The following is a 22480-nucleotide window of genomic DNA, read 5'->3' as shown; positions in this document are numbered from 1 at the left end:
CCTGCCACAGATTTTCGTCCTTTGTGGGGTCGGAAGGGGGCGGGGCGAAATTTTGAAATACACTTGTAGCAGTGGGATATTACATGAGTCTGGAAACCAAATTTGGTTGCCCTAGCTCTTATAGTCTCTGAGATCTAGGCGCTAATCGGGACGGACAGACAGACGGACAGACAGACATGGCTATATCGACTCGGCTATTGATGCTGATCAAGAATATATATACTTTATGGGGTCGGAAACGTTTCCTTCTCTGCGTTATACACATCCACTTTTACCACAAATCTAATATACCCCTTAACTCTGTTTTGAGTACGGGTATAAAAACACTTCTTTCACAACAAATTAAAACGTTTGCCTCGATGTCTCTGCTGACGAGATGTTGATTGCGAAATGTTATAGTCTAATTAATTGCACTATAGGCAAAAAGTCCCATATTTTGGCATTTTTACATTTTTTTTTGTTCCGTATTATCAAATTGACCGTATTTTCTGAATTAGAATACTTTAAGAATACTAAAACATATTTTTAATATTTTTTTGACTTCGTTGGTATTTTGTTATTTGTCAAAATTGAAAGACTATTATATGGCCACTCAAAAAAACAAAATTTGCGCAAAAGCTTGTGATTTTTGGTGTGAATTTTCTTATGAAATTGTAAACAAAACAAAAAAGTTTAAACATGGAATTTAATCGTCAAAGTATGTAAAATAAACTATTAGCACTAACAGTAGCATGTAATATATTGTCCAATTGTTTAATGTGTTGTTGGTATGTTTTTATGTCCCTACTAACAAATGTATTTGTGTTTCTGTGGAGTGTAACTTGTGCATGGAGGACACTTGAGGTAATTCTAATGCTGAATGTTACTAATTAAACTGTTAACAATCAAATAGTGGATAACATTTTTGCCCGTTTTTGCCCCGATTTACGGCAATACTCAATGTTTCAGATGCATTTACGTTTTGCCATTCAACATTGCTTGATGTTTGGAGCGACAACAACCGCCAACAAGATGCTGTGAAGCAGTTTGTTTTGCAAAATATTCATGAAACTAAATTAAGTGATGTTCAGCAAAACTTAATAAAAGATAAACTTATGCAGTTTTTCGGATTTATAAACACTTATTTGCCAAAATGCAACAGAATGCTCGACCGCTTTAAAGAAAAGCATGCGAAATGGCTTGCATCCTCGTTCAAAATTGAATTTCATAAGGATGATACTCCACGCGAAAAGCCTGGTCGCAAACGTTTGACCTATTCTGAGGGACCCAGGTTAAAGCGAAAATTAGCATCTGAACTGGTCAATGAAACCGAAAATTCAATGCCACTGTTGTTGCATGCTGCTTCTGTATCGGCAAAAAAATTTAAAAAGGACGGCACTTCTCTTTTACTGCAAAAAGCATTGAATAGCGAAAAAAAAACTGGCATAGCGAACCATAATGAAATCACCAAAATAAGTCCTGAAAAGGCTTTAGCATTTTTAATAGAAAATAATCTAACAAAACAACAATACATTAATATAAAAGCCATAAATAAGCTGCATGGATGCGATATTTATCCGCCGTATTCAGAAATTACAAAGATGAAATTAAAATGCAGACCAGAACAAGACAAAATAACTTATTCTGAAACGAAAGTTGAAGTATCGCTGCATTAGATTCTTCTGACCCACTTCTATCTTTTATAAATCTGAAGGAACGCCAAAGCTTAAACCATAAAAAAAGGCTACCGACAGAAGTTTTAGCTCTTTTGGAATCTCCTGATATTGAGCTTTCAACAACAAAAGCATGTAAAGACAATAATAATAATCAGATAGAAGAAAACGGAGATGATGAAATCGAAATTTTCGGGCTGGATACCCTGGAGTTGGAGGAAGAGTTTTGGGATGAATAAATTATTAACTCGGTATCAAGGTATGGCGTCACAAAACTTAATATTGGGCTTCAACTAATGTTTGATTTAATTTTGCAGGGATCCAAATCAACTTTAAAATAGGAATTGCTAAAAATGCATTATTAAAAAGTCATTTATTGAAATATTTTAAAACATAATTGTAGACAAAAATTTGAAAATTTTAACCCTATGGTGAGGTGGGCGGGAAGGAAGGCGTGGTCCAACTGAAAAAACAAATAAATCCGAAATTCTACCTTTATTTTTTAAGTATATGTACAAAGTTTCATGTTTCTATCTTCAAAATTGGTAATGATGCCAAAAAACGGACTTTTTGCCCATAGTGCATTGGTGGGACCCCCATACAAAACTATACATTGATTGGTTTTAAAATAGATGTATTTGTTGGTACAAACAGGTACGAAGCCGTACGTTTTCTTGCTTACTGCTTGCTTCTTCTATAACCTAGCAGCAGAACAGTTTCCTTTTTCCACGACTGGTCTATAGTATATCATAATTAATGAGCTCTTTACAAGCCCAGTCCGGCAACTCAGTTTTGTAATCCCAGTCGACACCCTGAAAATAAAAATATTTTTATACCTGTATTACAATGCAATAACATTCTGATTACAAGATCCTTTTTGCACTTTTTTGCTGTATATGTACATATGTATGTGTATACTAATATTGCTTTTATATTAACATTAATTACACTACTCAACAAAAGTGAACTTTTTCTTTAGGCTGTGGACCAAAATCACTTTTTCTGATATACTTCGGGATTTATACATTTTTGTGGTACTTTTTTTTTTTTTTTTGTAATTCAAATTTTTTGGCTTAATATCCTCCAGGCGTTAAGTTGCAGATACAAAGTGTCTGGGTCCGATTTATAGCTGCATTTGTCCGTTTTTGAGAACTGTAAAGTTCTATGCAACCAGATATACGATACTTAAGTTATGTGAATAATAAAAGCACTAATTTCAGGTAAAATTAGTTTTGAGTCGTTTTGGTTAAACGGCTGCAAGTTTACCGATTATACTAGTAACACGATTTTTCCTCAAGGAACAAAACCAATCTTAAAGATTGGGGCCTAGAAAGTTGATGATATTTTTTCTATGGCAAAACTTTTTTTAAAGAATTTTTGAAAACCAGTATTTTTTTTTCTTTTTTCAGAGCCTTTTTCACTCCTAGTATCTTAAGTCTGGTTCTAAAGAATTTCGATTTGAAAAATAATTGACGCACTAGAAGTTGATGCCAACACTTTGAGATTTCGCTAGGAAATTAAGCATTGAAATGCAATTAAAACCTTCCAGGAGATTTTGACTTTAAAAATTAGAGTCGCAAAAAATTGCATCTTGTGTCCCTCTTTTCTGTATGGGACTTGGCGACGTTTAAGGTATCGCTCATTAAAATCCAGAGAGACTTGGCTAAAATTCGTTAACCAAACTGAATGGAAAAAATGAACAAAAAATACCTTTTTGAAAGCCCAACCCAATTAAAAAAAAGGACCAGATTTGTACCAAATGTACAACCCTTGCTCGTTTAAAAAAAACTAAACCATAAAAAAACCATAATTCGTTAAAAAATTTTAAACACCGAAATCTATAAGAAAAAGTCATTTTGGGGCACAGCCTAGTTGTGGTGTTGACAAGTGTTACTGATGTGCGAGTCGCTTCTGGGGACGCGAGTACGGGAAGTACTCAGTCAGCATATACATTTTTGAGCATACAATTTATTAGAATTTTAAAAAAGGGTTGCTCGCGCACTGAACGCGGCAGAGTGTGCGAGCGAGAAAGAGAATGAGTAGCGTTTCTCTTGCTGGAGGGGGCGGGAGAAGCAACTGAAAATCTGAATCTGATTCAGATTCGGCAATCTGGTAGATATGGGCATTATCTACGATACTGCGTTTGTAGTTCTATCGTATCTTTAAAATTGTGCCTGCCACAGAGTAAGTGAAAGCCGGAGCCTTCCTGTGTACCTTTTAATAAGAGAGGCTGATAAAATCTGGCTTTTGTAACATATTTACGTAACAATGGTTTTCTTGTAAACATTATGGTGCGGAAACGGCTTCAGTTTTAGACACATTCGCTACTATATTTGTATGTAAACACATTTACGGGTATTTCGAGCTTTGGACATTGTTTTTTAAATGAACCAGGAAATTAAAAAAATATTAATATGTGATTAACCTTATATTTCCAAGCATGCAGGTACATGAGCAGATCTTTGGCATTGGGATCTCTATAGTTAACCTTGCATTCATGACAATATGGATCATATGTTGTTTTATCACGATCAAACGGGTCGATTGCCTCTTCGTGACCAGTTTGTGTGGTAACCTTTAAAATAGGAAGATGATTTTTAAAGAACTTCTGTTTCAAGAGATGACATTTTACATACATTTTTAATTGGAGCTCCTATCTCCATTAAACCTTCATTTTCTACAGAATTTTTAAGTTCACATTTTAATATATTTCCCATTGGAACATCTACGCTTTCTTCAACTCCCAACCAGTTTTCGGCATTATGAATTTTTATTAGATTGTTAATCAGCTGATCGTCACTTTTTCCTCCGATGTCGCCTCCTCGTCCTTTAGAGGGACCAAACACCTCGTGGTTGTACAAGGGATCATTTACAATAGGATAACCTGCCAATAAACGAGTCTTTGTTCTTATCATCATTACAAACGCTCCTTATTAAATTTTTACCTAAATATTGTAGATGTACTCTTATTTGGTGCATGCGTCCGGTGAGTGGTTTGCAGAGAACAATGCTGCAGTCACCAACTTCAGAAATCCTTTGAAACGTTGTCTTGCAGTCTTTGCCGTTTGGCGATACCCTACATACTCCAATTTTGTAGCTGACAACTTGAATAGGTTCATTGCATTGAATTATTCCACTGTAAAAAGTATACAGCGTGTATTTTATAATTCCTACGGTATTTGCGTAGCTTACTCTGGAAAACGACCCTCCACGCGACAAACATATTCCTTTTGTACTTGTCTATTTCGTATTTGTTGTTCCAATTCCCGGGCTTTCTTTGAGGTGCGCCCAAATATAAGAAGTCCAGATGTAAGACGATCTAGTCGGTGTATAGTTCTTAGGTTCTTCAGGTTGTGCGACTTGGCCAGTATGAACACGACAGTATTATGTCTATACCGACCACACGGGTGTACCTGGTAATTTTTTTTGTTTAACGAAATTTTGTTAGGATTAGCTATTGAGTTTTAATGGACTTACTGGTATTGAGGCCGGCTTATTTACAACCACAATGTCTTCATCCATGTGAACTATAGTAATAGACTGCAGACTGACAGGAACTTCATGCCTATAATACAAAATACATTTAACTATAGTTTTGTCACGTGTTTTGTGCATGAATATATTCGCATTTACCTATGAACGATATTTGAAAGTAAATCATTGTGCTTGAGTCTATAGTCTAAAGAAACTTTTTCATAATTTACGGTTAGTTTTCCAGTCTCTATACTGCGCTTATATTCTTCAGCAGGATGCGCACGGAACTCACGAGAAAACACGTCTAGGATCTTCTCGCCAACCCAACGCCCTTTTGTAAATGTTGTGAACGTGAAAAAATAAGGATAAACCTTCCGAAGGCCTTAAAGGTGTAGAAAAACATTAAAACTATATTTATTTAAAGCTAACGTTTTTACCGTTTTCAAAATAATAAGACGTCTCGTCATATTTTTCATCGGTCAAGCCAGGTCTTTTAGTTTTGAGAGATTTGGTGTCTAATTTGACTCTCTTTGTATCAGTTGATTTGTCCTCGGTGATAGTCTTACGTTTTTCGGGCAATGGTGATAGATCTTTCTGTATTGTTGATAACACCTGGAAAGAAACATTTATGTATATTGCGGATCGTAAGATTATTTTCAATGAATTCTGGTCAGTGGGCTGTGCAGGAACTGACTACAATATTGTTCTCAGTGTATTTTCTTCTACCGTCTCCTTTACTTGGTTCTCCGTTATTTCTAGCCCTTGCCATTTATATTACATATATGTATGTATGGTATGTATGTTTATTTTTTTTTTTACAAGCGGAAACCCTTATATTCTGTTCTTTGTTAGTAAATCAAATTATAAAATTTTTTCAAATCTTTTAGTTTGGGGGTTTGCTACCACGAAGAGAAAATAAACTTTTTTTTGGTTAAATATATGTACATTAAAACAAATTTATTACTCTGGTTTTTTTCAAATAATATTTAAACTCGTTTATATTGATAATAGAGTATTTTTTTTTTTTTTTTATTAACGGTTAAAACTTTTAACGATTGGTGAAATCAAGAAGTTCAGCTGAGGTTGATATATTTAGTTAACTAGTTCGCAAAAACTTGTGCATGTTTCTTACTGCCAATAACTGATTAATGACGATATGAATGGTATCAATATATATGCAATAGATTTAACCAATTATCCAACTCATTCAGCAAACAATTTTTTTTTAATTTTCTTGATTACAATTTTTTGTAAAATTCGGTAGCAAAAAATTTTACATTTTACATTTTTTTGCTACATCTCTTATCTACATCTACATTGTATATTTTACATCTAACATGTAGATTATAGATGTACCATTCATATTCTACATCTCCACCGCTAAGGGTTGCTGGCGCACTCAACGCAGCAGAGTGTGCGAGTGAGAAAGAGAATGAGTAGCGTGTCTCTGGCTGGGGGAGGCGGAGGAAGCAACTGAAAATTAATTTCTTCATTCTAGCTATAATTATGATCCGATCTGATTCAGATTCGGCAATCTATAAGATATGGTCATTCTCTACGATACTGCGTTTTATCGTATCTTTAAAATTGTGCCTGCCACAGATTTTCGTCCTTTGTGGGGGCGGAAGGGGGCGGGGCGAAATTTTGAAATACACTTGTAGCAGTGTGATATCACATGAGTCTGGAAACCAAATTTGGTTACCCTAACTCTTATAGTCTCTGAGATCCAGGCGCTCAACAAGACGGACAGACAGACAGACCGACAGACAGACATGGCTATATCGACTCGGCTATTGATGCTGATCAAGAATATATATACTTTATGGGGTCGGAAACGTTTCCTTCTCTGCGTTATACACATCCACTTTTACCACAAATCTAATATACCCCTTAACTCTTTTTTGAGTACGGGTATAATATGTATAAGATACATAACGCCATACGAAATTTTATCACACGAATTTTGCATGCTGGCTCTAGAGCTGAGCCGAGTCGTCGCGACGACTGTATGTGTGCACATGCATACGTTTTTTACAGCGCTGTCGAAATATACCCTTCACTTTATAAGTGTAAGTTAATCTTGCAGGACGCTTACCACCCTAATATTAAAAAACTGTTATATTGTATATATCCCTCCAACGATAATTTATTTTAAGATGGTATATTCGGATTCGGTATAATGATCGGATATACATATATAAAAATACATAATATATTTAACACATGACTTCACATTGGAATAATTGCCATTAGGGTATTCAGCGTGCGACGTGTGAAAAAGTAGTTTAAGTTGTGGTGGGGAAAGTCTATTTTTTTGAAAATATTTTAAAAAATATTAAAAAGCCACTTGGTATTAGCAAATTTATTGTAGAGCAGTGCATTAAGTGCACTAACGAAAGTAGTAATTACTCATTATGGTTTGATACAAATAATGAATATTGTATGCATAAAATAGATATTTTAAGCCAACTTATTAAAGTTTTACTTTTTAAGCACTGCAAGTGGACTGTGATAGCTGATAGACAAAAGAAGCAAGCTAAACTTAGCATTCTATCTCATAAGTGACGACTGAAAGCAAATATATACATATGCCTAAAATAACGAAAAACTTTAGTTAGAAAACTAGCTTAGTTGGGGAACATGGAAATATTTTAATGTAAAACATTAAAGCATTTCAAGTCGACTCGAAGGTCATTTGAATATATGTATGACCCCATTAAAATTGTAATGACCTCCTCGTGGTGTTCCCTGGGTACGAATTTGATACATACATATGTACATATATACATAAATATTTACATACATACATATTTACAAAAACGGTAGCAAATTCGAGAGGCGATTTCACCTATAATCGACAAAAACTAATAGAGCTAGAATATTTTTCTGGATAATTTTAAAATAAATATACCGAATAGTTAATACATACATTTGGACATACATAAATTAAAATATGTTAATATTAATTTATTATCAATCCTGTTCAATCGTAAAAGAAGTTCCCCCCCCCCCCCCTAACCAAGCCCTTTTCAACGCCAGTAAATTATTTCGTTTCTCAACTCATTTAGGTTTTCGCTCTCTAAAATAGTCCGCTTCGCAGTACGCACACATACGCACTTGCTGGTTCTGCGTAATTGAAACATGCAAGCGGATTCTATTTTTAGATTCCTAACGCTCTCAAATTTGTGCGAGCTTGCGCATTTCGTCGCTGGCCAAAAAATTGGCTTGCATATGGCAATTAATGTATGATTTTTCGCTCGTATACTTTTATGTCTTTGACTTTAATTTTTTGAGTCGGGTAAAAAGCAGCAAGACTCGTGTCTTGTCTTCACTATGTTTTCGTTTTTTCCAGCGGCGTAATTTGTTGTGTTTAGGTCGCTATTAAAACCACGTGCGCAACTTTTGAGGTACAATGAGGAACAGCCTAAGATTGGGAAAAATGCAAGAATATTTTTTAGCGCCTGCCATACTTCGGTTTGAAGAAGCACAACGAACAAGGGTTATACATCGTTTGTCGCTTTGATCACGTTCTTTGTTCACAATTGGGCTGTTGCTGGGCACACGCGCCTTTAAAACAGGTACTTTTTGTTCACTGCTCTCCATACTTTAGGTTTGGTTACGATTGTGGACATATGTATCTCTACATATGTGTTTTGTGCTCGCCCGTTATGCACTATGCTACCAATTTAAAACAAGAGTTTGGAGCGCATGGGACTAAGTGTTTTGTTTATTCAAAATTTTAGTCAGAATTTCGTAAAAAAATATGAAGAATCACCATTTTGCATTTCAAAGTTTAAGCCCACGGGGTCTGGTATCGTTCTAGCTGTTTCAATTAGCTTCTTCAAAATAGCTACGTTCTTTGCATAAATGGGAACTAAAGGCGGCCTTTAGTTCTGAAAAAATATCATCAAACCATTTCTAAGCCCCAAATCTTTAGAAAAAGTTCGTTTTGTTCCTTAGGAAAAATCGTGTTGACGTGTAATCGACAAAAACTAATAGAGCTAGAATATTTTTCTGGATAATTTTAAAATAAATATATAAAATAGTTAATACATACATTTGTACATACATAAATTAAACTATGTTAATATTAATTTATTATCAATCCTGTTCAATCGTAAAAGAAGTTCCCCCCCACCCCCCTAACCAAGCCCTTTTCAACGCCAGTAAATAATTTCGTTTCTCAACTCATTTAAAGGTTTTCGTCTCGAAAATAGTCCGCTTCGCAAAAGTACGCACACATACGCACTTGCTGGTTCTGCGTGTGCTCACACATGCAAGCGGATTCTATTTTTAGATTCGTATGCTCTCAAATTTGTGCGAGCGAGATTGCGCGAATTTCGTCGCTGGCCAAAAAATTGGCTTGCATATGGCAATTGAAATGTATGAGCGTTCCGCATCTTATACTTATATTGTCTTTGCCTTAACTCTTTTTTGAGTACGGGTATAAAAAGCAGCAAGCCTTCGTGTGACTTCGGCAATGAGACTTCGACTCTTGTTGTCTCGCTTTTTTCACAAAGCGAGAACGAAAATAAAATATGTTGTGTTCAGCCGTCGACAAATGCAAGACCACGCTGCGCAACTATTTGATGCGACACTGAGAGGAAACATGTTTAATGAAAATTGGGAACAAAATGCGCAATGCATCATATTTTATTATGTCGCCTGTTATTATATTATTTCGGTTTTTATTTCACACGAAAGTATCAGCACGAAATAATTGCAACTTTTACTACAAATCGTTTGTCGCAATTTAAGCAACACGTTTTCGGTCGCAGGCATCTTCGGGCTTTTGCTAGACACACAAGCGCACTTTAAAACATGTCACTCTATGCGTGCCGAGCACTGCTCTACATACATATGTAGGCGAGAGGTGCCGATTGTGGACATATGTATCTACATACATATGTAGTTTTGTTTTTGCCTCTTAACTTCTGAACAATTCCAGATTATGCAAACATATGCTTACCAATTTAAAACAAGATGTATTAGGAAGCTGTCAGTGAAGGAACTAAAGTGATTTGTTTATTCAAAAAAATTGTATCAGAATTTAGTAAGTATAATTAAAAAATATGAAAGGAAATCACCACAAATAACAAGAAACCAAAAGTTATAAGAGCCCACTGGCATAAAGAACAAAAAAGAAAACAATTTTAACATTATCGTAATCAGATTCGCAATGCTTGCATGTGAAGTAGCTTACTTTAAACGGACGACTACATTCATTGCATTAAATGGAGATTGCGGCGGTCAATTTCCTTCGGAGGAGGTGCAGACAGATGAGACAAAAGTCATGATCAGCGTCCGAAAGAGCCTTGGTGCGCTTAGTGTATTGTTTGGCTAGTGTTGCCTTCCGTTCATAGCTTAGCAATGCATTCAGAAAAATTAAGCACCTAGCTTTCCATCGGCTTTCTACGACGATTCAGATTCAGCCACTTGCAGAGGACCAATTTCTTCCAAAAGTGATAGGTAGCTCGTTAAAGATGCACAGTGGTCTAAATGTTATTTATTTGTACTCCATTACCATAAACAGCGATATAATGCAGTTTCTTAACCAAATACACGCATTAAAAAAAAACAGGGTGTGCACAACAGGTACAATGACGTGTCAGAACCGGGCTTGACAGCCAATAACTAGGCCCCTGTCCACAACCGGCACCTCTCCCATATGTACATACTTTCACTATCATTTTTGACCATATCAATAAACTGTACAAATATACATCCATCTAAAATTTAGATTCTAAATAAACAAATCGACTTTTTAGAAATTTCAACTAAAAAATCTGACTGTATGGTTGATTGTAGTTGTAAGCCGCCTTAGTAATGAAATATACAAACATAGATAGTTGGTTTCGTTAGAGAGTCATTGAAGCCAAAAACTCATTTATAAGTCGTGTAAAAAGGGTAAAAAACTTTGGCATGCCGAAATTAAAAAATGTAGTCGGCTACCCAAGATAATCAAGACCATAGAATTAAGACTTTTCTGTAGACAATTAGGCAGAAGTCTATGTCGACTTGTTAATGATGGTAAGAGAGCTTTAAGTGTTCCAAATGATAGAAGACACGGTATACAAAAGTATTCTAAAAGGCACGGAAAGAAAAACAATGGGCAGCACATTTTAGAAGCAAAAGCTGCCACTACATAAAAGCAGAAGGTACTGGCACAAATAAATGCGGAAACAGCCCGACCATGTAACTGGCCGCCAACTTGAAAAAAGTAGCTCATTAGAGAACCACAATAATGACACTAGAATGATGCACAGAGGCACCACCAACCCCAACAAACAACGTTTTGCCGAGGAAAGGAAGGTTGAAATGAGAAATAATTATGACAATTTCGCGACTAAAAATATGAAGGCAAGTAAAACGGGTGGTGTTCGTCCGACGAGTCTTATCCACAATACCAACAAAGACATTACAAAACTGAGCTGTTTCTAAATGCTTATACATGTCTTTGTTTTTATGCAACACATGGCTTTAGTGTTATACTTCGTAACTTTTTTGTCAAAACGGTTGAAAAGATATGCGTTTAAAATTAACCAATCTTGAACATTTTTAAAGCGATATGTGAATTTTTTCGCTTCACACGTTTTTGCTATACATATGTACTTGTATACAATTCCGAGCTGATCCTAACTTTCTTTGAAAACATTTTCTTATTTTTATTGTAGGCCGGCCATGCTTTTAGCCTGTAACTTCTTTGGAATCCTGTTTCCTCACAGGCTGTAACTTCGTAGAAACAAATCCTTTTCAATTTACGCTATCGACAATATCATATCTGATGAAAGTATTAACACACGTGCATATGTATGTATGTAAGAATACATATGTATATATTGAGTGTAAATGGTTGCACTTTAATACCTTCTTGAAAAGATTTAGACATGCATTTGTCGTCTACATACATATGTGCCATTCGAGCACTGTATGTTAGTACATATATTTTTGTAGATTTCAATTACAGGGTTCGCTTACTTGAACATTGCCGTCTTGAGTGGATTTGGGCGCATGGGCTTCTTGATTAATCATGACTGTTTCTCCTATGGTAGAGTTTGTAAATGGCACGGCTCGAAAAATATTTTAAACTTTTACTGCTTCATCACCTTCTGGATATGACCGTGTTGCACACATTTCGGATTTATCATTCAAAACAACGTCGACATATCTTCAATAATTTGTTAAACTGCTAAACAAATTATGTTAGCACTACACTAATTCTAAGACTAACCAATTTCATTTGCACGTGCCAAGTACTACATATTTCTTACATACATGTCTAGATACATGTGTATGTGTATAATGGCATGTACTTAAATGCATAATGACTATTATAAATGTATGTATGTTTCATACTGTTAAAGCATGTACCCATCTATTATAATAATTTTCCGAGCGGATAATAGTTTTTAATTGTCGGAAAACCTTCATTAATATATTTGGTCTACCAAAAATGTATAGGAATATGCTATTGAAATCATACAAGGCACGGAATTTTAAAAGTAAAGGGTATTCATATTATTGCATTGATGTTGCTGACTCAGGTCACTAACCATACAGTATATAGATGTTCCAGTTCATACACCGAACGTGTCGCAACTGAGTTTTCTGTCCCAGCACCACCAGGTCTTCGGCTGAGGTGCTGGGAACATTCGGCTGTGGTGCTGAGACGTTCGGGTCGCGGGCCTGAGACGTTCGGCATTTTTTCGACATGTTCGATTCATGACGAGATGCGAAAGCAAGCCGAGAATTGCAAGTGTATGTGTGTACACAGACATGACAAAATATTTATGAATTCTTACCCTGCAGTACGGGTAAGCGATGTGTAAGCAACCACACATCGATGGCAACGTCATGCAGCTCGATGACATAAGCGATGACCTGCCATACGATGGGCTGTTTACTTTAACACAGGGATGTCCTAGGAGCATAATCGATGACATAGTAAGCGAGAATTAGCCGAAAGTCAGGCCTTAAGAAGCGATGAATTTCCATTGAAAAGTAAGGCCTTAATAAGCGATGAATTTCCCTTAAAAAGTAACGCCCTAATAAGTGATGTATTTAAGTAAAAAATGTTGATTTTTTTTATGAAAAAGGCATGGGTAAATTCTGTTTTCAAATATTAAATTTCTTTTATTTATTGTTTTCTTATAAAAATGTATACATATTCACATTTGTGTGCTGTGTGTTCTTTTTTCCACAGAACCTTTTTAGTTTTTTTGATTTTCTCATGTTCAACTGAATCGCCTTTAAAAAAAGAGGGTTAATTAAAATATTTTTCAATTTGTTAACAATGCTCTCAGTAGATCAGCAGTGCATTTGCGCCAAAAACAAAACACTCGCCAAGATACATATGTACCTGTTCCACTCAAGACTCGCAAGAACCACTCGGGTTGTTTTTTTTTTGTTTTCGTTGATGAATATGTAAAATTTCGTCCAAAACGCATATAATTTCGCACATTTTCTTCATTTTTTACAACGCACAATAGACTATTTTTAATTAAATGAAACACTGCACTTACCTGATAATAATTTTGCCCAAAATAAACAAAACCTGCGTCTCACTTTTCACCGCACAATTCTAACAACGTTGTCGACGCCGATGGCAAAACCGAATTCTGTTACGGCACGAGTCGTAACAGAAAGAAACAAAGAAAAAAAAGAGTTTGGTCTGACCGACGCGTCGATCGCGACGTCGACGTCATATTCTACTCGTCTGTAGCAGCGGCAGAGAAATAATCCTGAATGACGCGTAGTTGACATTTGTCATCGCTCACTTCTGGTACTGCAGGGTATTTTCCAAAACCGTTTTGAGTTTGTTTTGATTTTCGTTTCCAGGTTACGTAAATGTGTGTGTGCCATGTATTTACACATACTATGCTTGTGTGTGGGCTCTACCATGATGCAATTAGGGGGGCATATTAGATTTGTGGTAAAAATGGATGTGTGCAACGCAGAGAAGGAAACGTTTCCGATCCCATAAAGTATATATATTCTTGATCAGCATCAATAGCCGAGTCGATATAGCCATGTCCGTCTGTCCGTCTTGATGAGCGCCTGGATCTCAGAGACTATAAAAGCTAGAGCAACCAAATTTTGTTTCCAGACTCATGTGATATCACACTGCTACAAGTGTATTTCAAAATTTCGCCCCGCCCCCTTCCGCCCCCACAAAGAACGAAAATCTGTGGCAGGCACAATTTTAAAGATACGATAAAACTAAAAACGCATTATCGTAGAGAATGCCCATATCTACCAGACTGCCGAATCTGAATCAGATCGAATCATAAGTATAGCCAGAATGAAGAAATTAATTTTCAGTTGCTTCCCCTGCCCCCACCGGCCAACGACAACGCAACTCATTTTCCTTCTCGCTCGCACACTCTGCCGCGTTCAGTGCGCGAGCAACCCCTAGCGGAGGAGATGTAGAATCTAAATGGTACATGTATAATCTACATGTTATATGTATAATATACATAATATATATAGATGTAGATAGAAGATGTAGCAAAAAAATGTAAAATGTAAAATTTTTTTTTTTATTTCTAAAATTCTAAAAAATCATATGCTCAAAAATGTATGTGCTGACTGAGTACGGGTATAAGTAGAGTCGCGTCCCCTCGTTTTATAATATAATTTTTAATAATTTTGAATTTGAAATTAAACGTTGTTTTTGTTTTTGGATAGATATTCTTTTGTAAAGGCTCTTAATTTTAAAATAAATTCGAATCTTAAAAAATAAAACTTTTTTACATCTAAATTAATTTTAACTGTTTCGGAAGCCATTGTGGCGGGCACAATTTTAAAGATGCGGTAAAACAAAAAACGCAGTATCGTAGAGAATGACCATATCTACCAGATTGCTAAATCTGAATCAGATCGGATCATAATTATAGCCAGAATGAAGAAATTAATTTTCAGTTGCTTTCCCTGCCCCATCCAGCCAACGACTCATTCGCTTTCTCGCTCGCACACTCTGCCGCGTTCAGTGCGCGAGCAACCCCTAGCGGAGGAGATGTAGAATATAAATGGTACATCTATAATCTACATGTTAGATGTAAAATATACATTGAAGATGTAGATAGCAGATGTAGCAAACAAATGTAAAATGTAAATTTTTTTTTTTAATTCTAAAATTCTAAAAAATCGTGTGCTCAAAAATGTATATACTGACTGAGTACGGGTATATGTAGAGTTGCGTCCCCAAAAGCGACTCACACGTTCCTTCTCGTTATAAATTGTATTTATTTCCCACCCACTCCCACACCCACTCTGCCCAATCATCATTTATGTTGCGGCAGATCAGCTCAGGTCGCTACATCAGCCCATCAAAACAAAACGATAAACCGAAATTGAGTTCAAGCGGAAAAAAATTTCAGAGCCCACACACAAGCATAGTGTTTGAGCGTAGAGGCGGTCGGCGAAGTCCCAGGATCGACTCCCAAAATAAATGCAAGAGGCAGCTAGTACCAATTTCTTCACAGTTTATTCGTAGGGTTAATTGTAGTATATATATGGTCGCGTGCAAAAGCCGGCCGTTTTGCTTGGGGTGGAAGATGGGCGCCGAGACTCGGAAAGGTGGATTAACGTGTGGTGGCTCCGGTTACACACCGTACACCGATCACCGCTTCGGCAATCCTGGCCGGAGTGTCGGTGAGCCATACAATTGGAGCAGTAGCTGAAGTGGAGGACAGCTTGGAGCCTCCTTTCGGAATCCAGGCGGAGAAAGCGGCGGCATTTCCGTATAGGATGGATTTCTGAGCAGACTCGGCATTGGTAGAACTTAGTACCTCGGGAACGTCTGCTCTCCACGGTGCGGTCGAAACGGGATCGAGCAGCCATGTCTGTATGTAGAAGGCTAGGGTGAAATGAAAAAGTCGAAGAAGCATTAGAAGTGAGCTTGGAACGGATGACGGGCACATTTGGGACATTGGAAGCTACTCTGGAAATTCGACAAGAAAAGGATCCAACTTGATGGCTCGCCGTATTGGACACGGGACCAGTGAGCACCCAAAAAAAATGGTTTCTTGGCCGAGAAGAGAGCCACATATGTTGGGCTGCAAGCCGCTTGACATTACCGATGGTAGGATATCGGCTCCAATCAGGACATCGATTGGTGAGCTCTCGAAGAATGTAGGATCCGCCAATGGAAGACTCGGGAAATCTTTCAATAAACTTGGCGAGATAGGATGCAAAGGAAGATTCTTTGCCAATTCCGGGATAACATAGGCCGTGGCGTTTAATTGTAAACCCGGCCTCGTTGGGGAGCGAATGGACAACTGACAGAGCTTATCGGAATGAGCGGATACTGTCTGATTGAGGCTGGAGATCTGTGTCTGAATACGTTGGAATGGCAATTGAATCGTGTTGAAAAGGCGTTCCGTAATGAACGTTGCCTCGGAGCCCGAGTCCCCAAGGTGTTCCCAAGGTGGCAAATATTAATAATTTCCGTGCCTAGAAGGACAGAGCTTGTGCCGGAGGCGAAATACGTCTGAACGTTAGGATAAGGTTCAGGAGAACTTGAATTTTCTGCGGAAGGTACTGGTCGATTGACGTCTGGCCAAGCTGTGGAATTGGGTACGGATGTGGAATGTGACTCGCTGGAAGCTGGATTGCCACGATGAAGAAGCGTGTGGTGTCGTCCTCCACAAGTGTTGCAATTGTGAGAGCTTGAGCAGTCGCGAAGCTGATGGCCTCTTGCGAAGCAATTTAGGCACAGCTGGTTTGTCTTAATGCAACTAGAACGTGCATAAGCGCGGACATAATCGGATCGGGTGATTATCCTTGGAACAGAGATCACAAGTGCTCTTGCTCAGATTCACGTTGCTTTGGAACGAGTGCGCTGTCCTTGGAACAGGACTGCCTTGGGAACGGAACGGATTGGACTGGCTTTGGGAGGATGGCGGACTCTGACTGCCTTTGGCGGGTGGCGGATTCGGAGCGCCTTGGGAAGTGGATGGGTCGCTCTCGATAGCCTCTAGCGTTAGGTATCGCTGAGTCAGGAAGGAGTCGATTTCCTTCCAGGGCGGCACCTCCTTTTTGTCCGTTACGGACGCTTCCCATAACGCCCGGCTCAACTTTGGCAATTTGGAAGCGCAGATGGTCACTAGGAGACTATCCCAATTGTCGGTACAGACGTTGGAGAAAGCTAGTGCATTTAGGACCCCCTGCATAGTACTTTGTAGATCCTTCAAAGCACGACTGCACTCGGAAATTACGCGGGGCCAAAAGAGGAGGATGTTTATCTGGTTGGTAACCAGAAGCCAATTATTTTCATATCGGCTGCGGAGAGCCAACCATGCGGACTCGAAACCGTCATTAGTGAGGGGGGATTTTTCTACGATGGCCTTTGGATCGCCCCGGTTCTTCTCGGTGAGGTAGTACAACTTCTCTACCGGAGATAATTTTGGATTATTAATCACGACCGCGGTGAACAGATCCCGGAATGTGGGCCAGCGGACGTAGTCCCCTGAGAAAACTTCAATGTTGATGGGAGGCAGTCGACAGCCGCCCTGTTGGACTGGCTGTGCAGGAGGAAGGACTGTGGATGTGGTCAGTTGGGCATTGAACTCACTGAGGCACTGCTCAAATACCCCATAGCATTCGCCGTATGTGTCACGTCCTTGTGACCTGTTGGCATATTACGAACTCACACACGCACAGAAAATCGGATTTGGAAGTCTTGGAGGGAGAGAAGACTGATCTGAGTAGAATTCAAACAGAAAGACGCCAGGAAACAAATATAAGGATATATATATATATAAGGACATATATAATATAAGGAGAGGACCGGTCACACTGATTTTGGCAATATTTTGCAAATATTGTTAGTGCGGGCTCCTCTGTTTACCTCTTTGACGCAGTCGTGATCAGAACTGGGTTATTTGCGGATGGACGGCGGATGGAATGGCATTTATATCCTCGATAGCTGATTGGAATGGGCGATAGTTTGCTCTTTATGTCGGTTTGGATCGACAAAGTGCAGATAAACCTGGTCGCCGTAAGCGTTACCGAAAGCTACAGTCAAGAATATGACTGCGAAGTGGGCGCTGGAAAACTATCGGGAGAAATACCGAAGGAAAACAGAAAAAATCCAAAAAAAGATGACGAAAATGGTTAAATTAGAAATCGTGGATCGTTCAATTTATTTCTTGAAGTGTCGGTGTGTTTTTTTGGAAACTGTCAGATGAGAGTAAGGTTTTATTTTTATTTTTGTATATATTTATTTTTGGTCGAACGCACTCGGTTACGATACCGATATTTTTGGATTGCGCCACCTCTAATGCACGGAACAAAAAACAACAACAAAAGACCGAAACACCAATTTGCCAATTGGCAGTGGAAATTGCCAAATAATTACTATAAGTGCGCCGTGCCTTGGTCGCGAGTAATTTATTTGGAAAGTGGAGGATGTTGGAGTTAGCGCGGAATATGTATGTAGTATGGACTGCAGTATTTAAATACGGACTGTGGCATATTTATGCGGGGTGTAATAATTGTATGTACATGTATAGTTGGCAATATGGAATATTGCGGCCAACTATGGAAATAAATGTATGAATGTATGAATAAATGTAGGTATGTGTACAGGTATAGGAATAGAACACTTAGTTTTATTTGTAGTTGCACTCGGAGTGTGCCAGTGTATATTTTTATTGGGGTGGGTCGTGCATGGAATGCACTTGTAGAGACACGGATGTAGATGTGTGTGTATGTACGCAAGCCACTCTCATGGGCTGGAATGTGCGTACATACATATGCTCGGAATGCACTTTTTTTTTTTTATTAATTTTTATTCATTTAATTTGTCCGCAAATCATGGACTGACACAAGGAATCGAAAAAAATACCGTATCACTGGTAGTTGGAGGGGAATGACGGGAGAACGGCCGGAATCGCCGATAATATGGCGGTGTCGAAAAAAGAAGTGACACGGATAACAGATGGCACAGAATGAAGAAATAAGTACATATATAAGAATATATATATGTACCTATATTGCGGAACTCGGACTTTTCGGAAATTGGGAACACAAATCGCGAATGGAAGGGATTTGTGGCACACGAAAATCGTACTTAGGATCTTAGGATCCTGGTGGTGAAGGCGATGCCGTGCTCGAATGCTGGATATGGTTGGGGAAGGCGAAGTATATCCGGCTCGAAGGACCAATGCTTAAGCGTAGGGGCGTCTGGAAGTCCCACAGTTAAGAATTCCCAAAATAAGACGTGGTGGTTCCAATTTCTTCAGTGTATATTCGTAGGTTTATTCACTTATATATAATGTTTAGAAGATCGCGTGCAAAAGCCAGCCGTTTTGCTTGGGGTGAATAAGCGCATTATATTCCCGTCGAAGTCAGCTGCCGACGGCTGTCGTCTGCGGGAGCCCGTGCGTGAGCGTGGGTGGGAGCGTAAGCGTGATGAGTCTGAGCGTGCGAGAGCGCGTCACCGGGGGAAAAAACGCTCATAAGCGTGAGAGCGAGAGCGAGGGCAACAGCTAGCGTAGCTGGATTGCTAACAGTGGTGTGGCTGGAATGCCCACAGAGCTGTTGCCCCGCCAGCGCCGTCCTCACTCTGAACACATGTTTATGATTCTTCATATGACATTCTTATTGTAGGTAGTGCAGTTGAAAACGTGTTTCGGGAGAATCAAAGCAAAAATTTTCAATTTCTATCATATTTATTAAATAAATTTGTCGAAATCTGTGTGTAAGCGGCTATCTCCGCAACGCGTCCACCAAACTGCATGCTGTTTTTTTTAAATGATGGGCAGAGAATGTGGCATAGTTTGTATTTAATAGATTTTATTTTTATACCTTTTTAGTATATTTATTTGTTGCTTTAAATTATCATTGTTTAATGAATTCGATGAATTCCTTAACATTAAATGCATTTAGTAAGCAGCGAAGCGCGCGGGTCTGCTAGTTAAAAATAAATTGCTGAAATTTCGCAAAAAAATTACAAAAATATCTACAGGTATTGAAATATTTCCGAGAGGCTTGGTATTAGCAAATCGGCGGTGATCGCAGCTCAGAAAAGTCGAAATGCGACTCCCAAACCGATAGCCAAAGGTCGCAAGAATTATTGATGGACTCAGATGCTCGACTAATGATGTCCAAAATGAGAAAAACAAGCTGTTAAAACCAAGCGTGCTTCTCTGGCCAGTAACAAAAATGTTAGCCAATGGACTGCAAGAAAAGCGCTGCATCACAAAGTTGTTTTAACTGTGAAATAAAAAAGTCTGCATTGTCAGATAAGAACGTTAAAGTATTGCTTTCCATGTAACTGAAAACGGTTCAATTTGGACTCATCAGACCAGATAACACGTTTCCAATAGTTATTGGAATTGATGCACCTATACACAAAAAAACGAGATGAAACGTGTGAGTCGCTTCTGGGGACGCGACTCTACTTTTATACCCGTACTCAGTCAGTATATAAATTTCTAGCTCATGATTTATGTAGAATTTAAAAAAAATTTACATTTTAAATATTTTTATTCCATCTGTTATCTAAATATACATCTACAATGCAAATTCTACATCTAACATGTAGATTCTACATGAACCATTTATATTCTATATCTTCACCGCCAGCGGGCGCTCGCGTACATAACGAGGCAGAGTGTGCGAGCGAGAAAGAGAATGAGTAGCGGGTCTCTTGCTGTAGGAGGCGCGGGAAGCAACTAAATATTAATTTCTTCATTCTGGCTATAATTCTGATCCGATCTGATTCAGATTCGGCAATCTGGTAGATATGGTCATTCTCTGGTCATTTTCAGTTTTATCGTATCTTAAAAATTGTGCCTGCCACAGATTTTCGTCCTTTGTGGGGGCGGAAAGGGGCGCGACCGGGCGTGGCGAAATTTTGAAATACACTTGTAGCAGTGTGATATCAAATGAGTCTGGAAACAAAATACAATAAACCCCTTAAATCTTTTTGAGCACGGGTATAAAAAATTAAGATTTGTTGTAAAAAAATCGATTTGCCTAGTGTTCAAAAATATAAATAAATTTTGTATGATGGTTTTTTAAGGTAAAAAAACGATCGTTAAAGTTTGACCGTTAATTACGCCCCTTCCACTAATACGCATACTTTATTTTTTCTTTTCTAAATCTATTCTAAGTATTGGTCATATATGTATTACATTTCAGACTTATACCTAGCCCGGTTATTATTATTATTATTTTAGCAACGTGTTTTGAGAAAACGAGCCACTGCAGTGGCTTCTTACTCTTTTGCAAGTGATAATGACATTTAAAACAGTTCACATATAAACTAATTTACATTAATAAATACCTTTGCAAGGAATTTCCATATTTAGTATTATGAAATTTATTTTGTGCACAACAAAACAATTGCGGAAAGTTTGCAAATTTCCGCGCCAATTTACCCACACTAAAAAACCTCTCAAAAAGCTGACCTTGTTGCTGTGGCAACCCTACAGGGTTGCCACCAATAAATTTTGCAAATGAAGATATCTAGATTATTAATATATAAATAGGTTTATACACCAAAATCAGGTTTTTTACCCATAGTGCACTGTACGCTAGGGTGGAGTGAAACTGACAAAAACAAATTTGTTTTTTCTTTTCTTAACTCCTGTATTGTTAATCGATGACCTCATAAAAATGCTTCATCTTGCGGTTCCGCATGAAGATGGTTGAAATGTCATATGCAAAAATGGGATTTTGTCAAACATAATTTTTCTCTGCTTCCGCTAAAATCTAAGAGCAATTTAAAAATTAGTACTCTTGGTAGGACCGACAAATAACAAACATTAATATGAATAATACTCACATATAAAAATAAAATGTAGGTCTAAGTAAGATTAAGCGCGAAAAAGTTCGCAAATGTTTATTGTGTGTTCAACGAGATAAGCTCTATGATGGCTATTTATTTTGACGATCGTAAAGACAAAAATTTTTTTTATGACCTGTTATGAAAATATTTCTTCTTGAAAAACCATCACTGAAGAACATACATCATTAATATCTCAGCCGGGCTCAGAATACATCGGTCATTGTTGAGCTGCTGAGCTTTTTCAATAGCGTAGTTTTGCGATATGTTTATTAACGAGACGATGGTTAAATATGGTTTATTGTTGTAAACAGTATAGAAGGCGATACAGAGTCAAAGAGATAGCGAAAGGTTCGAATTAGGTTGATGACGAGTCGGTTGGAGAGTTAGCTGGATTCAAAACGGGGTCAGATTGTAGACGCGGGGGTCGGTACAAGACCGTGTTGGATTGAATAGCTCGATTCCAAGACGATGTGCAGTGGTTGCTAGGTCCAGACTGAATGAAAGGGCAGGCTGGCCGAATTGCCCATGCCCTAATGCGTGCGAGAGAGCGACAGAT

The 22480-nt window shown here is 38.0% G+C and overlaps 1 protein-coding gene across 6 annotated transcripts; it reads right to left on the bottom strand.

The window, feature by feature from the left end:
• Nucleotides 1-2273: 2273 nt before the first annotated feature.
• LOC111079586 (RNA pseudouridylate synthase domain-containing protein 2) lies at nucleotides 2274-12591 on the bottom strand. 6 transcript variants are annotated; one of them, XM_041595960.1, is made up of 10 exons: nucleotides 12233-12452; nucleotides 12105-12169; nucleotides 5564-5738; nucleotides 5357-5508; nucleotides 5130-5285; nucleotides 4845-5065; nucleotides 4598-4788; nucleotides 4289-4536; nucleotides 4078-4227; nucleotides 2274-2464 (listed from the first exon to the last, which is right to left on the bottom strand). In XM_041595960.1, the coding sequence occupies exons 1-10, from the start codon at nucleotides 12258-12260 to the stop codon at nucleotides 2390-2392; spliced, it is 1461 nt and encodes a 486-aa protein (XP_041451894.1). In that variant the 5' UTR covers nucleotides 12261-12452; the 3' UTR covers nucleotides 2274-2389. The 6 variants fall into 6 exon arrangements, with proteins under 6 accessions (XP_041451894.1, XP_041451893.1, XP_041451896.1 ...); XM_041595959.1 differs by having other exon boundaries at nucleotides 5130-5217; nucleotides 5286-5508; nucleotides 12233-12448; XM_041595962.1 differs by lacking the exons at nucleotides 12105-12169; nucleotides 12233-12452 and adding an exon at nucleotides 12498-12591 and having other exon boundaries at nucleotides 5130-5217; nucleotides 5286-5508.
• Nucleotides 12592-22480: the final 9889 nt, after the last annotated feature.

This window comes from Drosophila obscura, unplaced genomic scaffold, assembly GCF_018151105.1.
Source record: "Drosophila obscura isolate BZ-5 IFL unplaced genomic scaffold, ASM1815110v1 contig_9, whole genome shotgun sequence".
Lineage (NCBI taxonomy): Eukaryota > Metazoa > Arthropoda > Insecta > Diptera > Drosophilidae > Drosophila > Drosophila obscura.
Note: the sequence above shows the minus strand (reverse complement) of the source record. Positions and strands in the feature narration are given on the sequence as shown.

Excerpts from the sequence above, each read along its gene's own strand:
- LOC111079586 (XM_041595959.1), bottom strand. The coding sequence starts at position 12,260 with ATGTGTGCAACACGGTCATATCCAGAAG. Across the intron at positions 12,170-12,232 it reads AACACGGTCATATCCAGAAG|GAGAAACAGTCATGATTAAT; the intron begins GTGATGAAGCAG and ends ACTCTACCATAG. Across the intron at positions 2,465-4,077 it reads TGCATGCTTGGAAATATAAG|GGTGTCGACTGGGATTACAA; the intron begins GTTAATCACATA and ends TTTTATTTTCAG.